General features: G+C 62.9%; 1 protein-coding gene across 5 annotated transcripts in view; it reads right to left on the bottom strand.

The window, feature by feature from the left end:
- Positions 1-261: 261 nt before the first annotated feature.
- CRAT (carnitine O-acetyltransferase) overlaps positions 262-6,000 on the bottom strand; it is a 14,103-nt gene continuing 8,364 nt past the window's right edge. For all 5 annotated transcript variants that reach the window (XM_059071972.2, XM_059071973.2, XM_067040549.1 and 2 more), the window contains 9 exons: positions 5,557-5,731; positions 4,919-5,097; positions 4,275-4,375; positions 3,744-3,863; positions 3,458-3,580; positions 3,226-3,361; positions 2,593-2,655; positions 1,706-1,843; positions 262-1,127 (listed from right to left, as the gene is read on the bottom strand). In XM_059071972.2, coding sequence (XP_058927955.1) covers positions 912-1,127; positions 1,706-1,843; positions 2,593-2,655; positions 3,226-3,361; positions 3,458-3,580; positions 3,744-3,863; positions 4,275-4,375; positions 4,919-5,097; positions 5,557-5,731 — 1,251 coding nt within the window. In that variant the 3' untranslated portion in view covers positions 262-911. The remainder of the gene's footprint in view (positions 1,128-1,705; positions 1,844-2,592; positions 2,656-3,225; positions 3,362-3,457; positions 3,581-3,743; positions 3,864-4,274; positions 4,376-4,918; positions 5,098-5,556; positions 5,732-6,000) is intronic.

Here is a 6,000-nt window from a genome sequence, read left to right as displayed (position 1 = left end):
TGGAGAGGCCCAAGTCATGGGTAGGTGGGAGGTATCTGTGAAGAACGCAGGCCTGGGTCTGGTGCCGCCCTGGCCCAGAGCCCTGAGGTCCGAGCTGGCCCTTGGCTTCTTGACCCAAGCCTGATAGCTCCGCTCCTCTGGGGGCCCTACCCTCGGGCCCACTGGCTGCTTGGACACCAGCTCCCAGATGCGGGGGAAGCTGCAGGAAGGCAACGCCAGGCATCTGCCGCACCCTGCCTGCCTCCTCGGCTGAAACAACTCTTTCCCAACAAATTTCCCCTTTATTAACTGCCTCACGTGATACTGTTATACAACCAGGACACGGTTCAGGAATCAAGCTGTGTGGAAGCAAGCGAGCTGGGGCCTGGGAGCCGCATCATCCAGAAGGGCACAGAGCCACGGGGGACGGTGCCGTGACGCCGCGTGGGCTTCCCCTCCACCAGCACACCTCGCGCCCTGGCCCCTCAGCCTTGGGGAGGCCTGGAGGCCCCCAGCTCCAGGCAACCCTGTCTCTAGGTCCTTGGGAGCTTAGGGATCAGGGTACAGACCCAAGCCAGGCCACGCACATGGCAGGAACTGGGCAGAGCTGAGCTAGTAAGCAAGGGACTTCCCAGTCCCCACCCTGACAAGGGATGAGCTCGGCTGGTTCCTCTCCCAGGAGGAGGCCGCAGCGGGTGAGGTGCTGGGCGCCTGGCCCGACCTCCTGCTCAGCTTCTGGACTCAGCCCGGGCGCGGCGAGGACCCATGGAAGGGCCTCAGCTCGGCGCCGCGGGCCCCGCTGGGGGACACCGTCCCGGACTTGGTCAGATCTTCGGGAGCCCAGGGGGAGAGGGAGCGAAGGAGCAGGGCCCGGTGGGTGGCCCAGCCCGAGGCGGCTTGGCTGTGGCGCCGGCAGGCCTGAGCAGCAGGGCTCAGAGCTTGGCCTGCGGGTGGCTCTGCAGCAGAGCGCGCATGTCCAGGAGCGCCTTCTCCAGGTAGTGCGCCAGGCGGGCCGCGTTGGTCTCCGCGCAGCTGTTGTAGGCCGACACGGAGAAGTTGATGTGCGCCTCCATGGGGTTATAGCAGACACCGTAGCCATCTGGGACCACGGGCCCAAAGAACATGACACAATCTGTCTTGGCAGGCACCTGAGAATGGCACAGCAACCGAGGCTCTCATCCCAGCCCCACGGTGGCACCAGCCTGCCCTTCCACGTCGGCTCCCACCGTGCTCTGCCCGCGACACCCTCTCCTCGTCTCCAGCCGACAGCTTGCTCCCTCTCATACTTTGGGGTGCGGTTCTGGTGTCACCTCCCTACAGAGACTTCCCTGATGTTCCTGGGGGGGGGGGGCCTCATTCCCTGTGCTTCCTGCCTCGACTGTGAAGCCCTGGGGGCGGGGACAGTGGTCTGTCCCTGCTCTATCCTGGTGCCCAGCACAGGCTGGCATGGATCAGACGTTCCTTAACATCTGACCAGTGAATGAATGAAAGCGGGCGGTGGGGGGGGCCCTGACCCCTTCTCATCCTGCCTGCGCTGCAGCAAAGCCCCCTGACCCCAGCTCCTCCTCCAGCACTCAGCTGCTTCGGGAGCGCGCCCGTGTGGGTCACAGCACCGCCAAGTGACCGTGTTCTGGACCTCAGCTCCTCTCACGGCAGCCTTTGTCCGGCTCCAGTTTCTAGTGGCTTCTGGTCCCTCCACCCCAGGGCACCTCGGGCAGCGGCCCACCTGGCTGGTGGACAGGTTGAAGTGCATGGCGATGGCGTAGGAGGTGTCCATGAAAACGTCGGGCATGCTCACCAGGTCTTCGATGGCCTGCAGCTTCAGGCCCAGGAGGTGCCGGTCGAAGGCCTCCCCACGGATGGCCTGCAGGAGGGCGAGCTGTCAGGAACGGGGGCTTGAGGTCCACGAGGCACTGCCGCCCTCCTCAGGAGCCTGTGGCGGCAATGCCTCTTCCATTCACTGGCCCCCCAGACCCGTGAGACCAGAGCAGCCAAGCACGAGAGCCCTCACTTCACAGATGGGGAAACTGAGGCCCAGGGACCCACCCGGGGGGCAGGAAAGTGCAGCCTAAGAGCACAGGACTGCAGCTGAGTGGCCTGGCCTCATCCTGGCAGGGACCTTGGCAGGTGACTCATACCTTAGGAGCCTCAGTGTCTTCATCTGTGAAATAGGGACAGTCACTAAACTCCCTTTGCGGGGCGGCAGTGAGATCTAAATAGACCTCCGCGTGTGACATGGGCAAAGCCTGGCACGTACAGGCGCTCGGGGCCAGGATGGGAACCAGACCTCCACCCCTTGACTGCAGCCCAAGCTGTCAGAGGGCAGGAACCCTGCTGCCTGCCAGCCCGAGGACACCGTCAGCATCCTGGGCTCCAAGGGCATCGGGGGGGAGCCCTGATGATGCCAAGATCCAGAGGCCAACCCGGGCAGTCACTGGGCCTTGCCCTGGTTTCTCCCACTGTGAAATGGGGATGTTCAGCTTTGCTCCAAGTGTCCCAAGCCTCAGGGGAGGGGAGTCTGAGGCTCAGGGGAGCAGCCATTCGCTGCAGGGCTGGACAGGCAGGCGGACAGGCCGGGGGGGAAGCGCGCGGGGCCGGGAGGGGCCGGCTCACCCGGTCGGCGTGGGCTCGGTGGGCGCGCACGGCCTTCCGCAGCAGCTCCACCTTCTGGTGCTCCTAGGCGGGGGGGTGGGGGGGGGGACAGGGAGCTGAAGTTTCCTCTTCTGGCCACCCTCCTCAGTGGCCCACTCCCCACTCTAGATCCTGAGCTCCCTGAGAGCGGGAACTGGAGCTGCCATCTCTCTGGCCAGTCCCCAGCCAAGGCCTGACACAGGCTAAGTGCTCACTGCTGATGACTGACCCGTGAACAACTCAGGTTTGAACTGTGCGGGTCCACTTTCACGTGGATTTTTTTCAATAAATTCGACAGTATGACACGACCCGTGGTGGGCTGAACCTGCAGATGCAGAACCATGGATACAGAGAGCTGACTACAAAGTTACATGTGGATTTTTGACCGTGCGGTGCCCCTATCCCCTACGTTGTTCAAGGGTCCACCGCGGTTTCCTTTTCTCTTTGGCTGAGAGAAAGCTCCACGCTGATAAATACATGGCTCCATCTTCCCCTAGATGCCCAGTATCCACCACAGGACTGGAGCACAATAGGCGCCCACTGCGTGTTGAGAGAATGAGCAGGAAGGGAGAAGGCTCAAACCCAGCTCTCCCACCCTTGCCCCGGGCCTCTCACCGTCACGTTAGGGTCATCCACGGCCTTGACGAAGGTCAGCGAGTCCATGGAGGCCGAGCGGATGGTGTCGGTACGGCCCAGGTGAAACATGCGCAGAGAGGCGCTTTCATAGGTGGAGCACGCCTGCCCGTAGATCCTGGGTGGGAGGCGGGCTGAGCACACCCCTGGCAGCCCCCCCCCCCCCGCCTCTGCCCCCAGGCTTCATCCCTCCTTCGTGGGGGGCGGGGCGCACCTGTAGTAGGCCAGCTGTAGTGCCATCTGGATGAAGGAGTCTGGGCTCAGCTTCTCAGACTTGGGGAAGTCCTTTCCAAAGTGGTGGAACACCGACATCGTGATGTCCAGGTCCTGGATCATGCTGGGGGTCGGGGGAGGTGGGTGAGGAGTAGAGAGCCGGCAGCCTCTGCCAACCCCAGGGAGGGGCCGAGGGCAGTCTCCGAACCAGCCAGGCACGATGACAGAGCTGACTCTTGGTCTGGCTAGAGGGGCCCGGCCCCGCCCGCCTGGCACCCAGCACTCACATGCTGAGATTCTGCTTGGCCTTCTCAATGTCGCTCTTGATCTCGGGGGTGATGTTGAACCGCAGCTTCTTGGGCATGGGCAGGGGCACCATGGGAGACCGCACGAGCTCGGGCTTCTTCCTGCAGAGGACGTGGGGGTCTCAGGCTCCTGCCGGGTGTCTCGGGAGCCTGGGTCCATCCCCAGGATTAGGATGAGGAGGATGGGTCCCCGAAGCTGGCGGGGACCAGCCCGGGGAGACTCTTGGGTTTGTTCCTGTGAAAACTGCCTTCATTTCAGCTTTTAAATGGCGAAACGGAGGAGGGGAAAGGGACTTGTCCAAGGTCACAAGGCTGCGAAGTGGCAGAGCCAGAATTCAAACCCAGGTTTGATCGACTCTAAAACCCATGCCCTCTTCTGGCTTCCTCTGAGGAAACAGATTCCCGGGTACAAGGGAGAATGCCATTGCTCCTTTGAAGGCTACTCTGTCGCCTCTGTGTCACCTGTCGTCAAGAGCTGGAGAACTGGCTGGAGGATGGGGGAACCACACTCACGTGAACTCAATGACGTGGTCCACAAGGGTGATGATGGGCGGCCCCTCTGCTGCCGCATGCTCATAAACGAGCCCACAGGAGCCGTCTTCCGCCACGATGAACTGCAGAGGAGAACGGGGACCCCGACAGCCCCAGGTCCCGGGAGCCACTCGCCGGTTGGGTCCCATGGGTAGCGTGTCCCTGAACCACCTCAAGGGGTTCTGCTGACTTATTACTGTTATTCCTAACAGCTAACACTCACTGGGGGCCTTGGAACACCTGTCCCAGCTCACGCTAAGCACATCCCGTGCTAAACAGAGCTTTCCGAGTCCTTGCAACAACCTTGCGGGTCCTGCCACCCCATTTTACAGGTACAAAGTCACGACCAAGGTTGTGCCACTTCGCCTGGCCCCGCATCCCAGGCTCTCTCTGATCTGCTGATGGATACGCTGGAGGGGTGACGCGGGTTACTGGGCCAGGCCCAGTAATGACGGGCCGACTGCTGCTAATTATAGCCGCGTCCACTTGCTGGCTTCCCCCCTGCTTTACAAGCTGGGAAGCCAGGGACTCTGGGCTCCAGGGGAGGGGCAGGAAGTCCCGGGGAAGCAGTGGGCCAAGGCTGGGTGCACGCGGGGGCGGGAGTCCTGGCCCTGCCCGGTCGTCACCTGCAGCGTTTTGTCGAACCAGCGGTTGCCGCTGTTGAGCTTGCTGCCGCCCCCGTGCAGCATCTGGCCAGCCACCTGGCTGCGGTACGTGTCTTCCGAGACCCAAGGCATGGGCGCGTCCAGGCACACGGTGAAGATGCTCTTCTGGATGGACTGCACCGACTCCCGGTTCACCTTGTCTGTGGAGATGCGTGTGCGCGTGTGTGCTGGGGGGCGTGGGGGCCAGGCCTGCGGGGGCCTCCGGAGCTTCCCTTGGCAGGGGCCTGCAGCCCCCCGGCACCCCGCGAGGCAGGGCTAACACCTGACTCACTTCAGAAAGGAGGAGACAGAAGCCCAGGTCACGCAGAGAACCGGTGAGGCAGCCGGGGATCCAACCCTGGGGCTGACTCTGGGGACAATGCCCCTGACCAACACGGGATTTGGAGGGAAGGTGGAGGTGGGCTCCTCGGCTAGAGGACTTGCATTCTCACTGCAACTTGCTACTTAACAGAAAGAATAAACTAACTGGACCCAACCGCACTGCAGTTTCCTCTTCTGTGGAATGGGGCCAACAGTACCCGCTCCGAGTTGAGTGGATCCAGTGAGACACGTGGCTGCCCAGGGCCTGGTGTGGGCCTCTGCTCCCCTCCCAGGGGTACCTTTGATGAGGGTGCTGTATGCCTTGGCCCAGGAGTTACGGTGGTTGGAGGTGAGGATGCCCACGGGCTCTTTGTTGGTTTGCAGGGATGAGTTCCAGATCTTCTCCAGCTGCAGGAAGATCTGATCCGAGGTCAGGGGCGTCCCATCGCTGTGGTACACATCCAACTCAAAAAACTGTCCGGGCACAGGCAGGTGGAGAGAAGGGGGTTCGTGGGAGCCTCAGATGGGCAGCAGTCACCTCCCAGCATAGCCTCCTCCTGGCCTTGGCAGCCCAGCTGAGAGGACGGCCGGCGTCAGGCAGAGGGCGAGGAGACGGGAGGAGGTCCCTGCACTGCTCTCCCCGGGCTGGCCGGGCCCATAGCCCTTCCTGGCCTCCCCCAGGCCGGGGCCTGGCTGGACACCCAGGGCAGAGAGAGGCCCAGGGCCTGCCTGTTCCGGGGGCA

Source organism: Kogia breviceps, chromosome 8, assembly GCF_026419965.1.
Source record: "Kogia breviceps isolate mKogBre1 chromosome 8, mKogBre1 haplotype 1, whole genome shotgun sequence".
Lineage (NCBI taxonomy): Eukaryota > Metazoa > Chordata > Mammalia > Artiodactyla > Physeteridae > Kogia > Kogia breviceps.
This window is presented reverse-complemented; position numbering and strand designations above follow the sequence as displayed.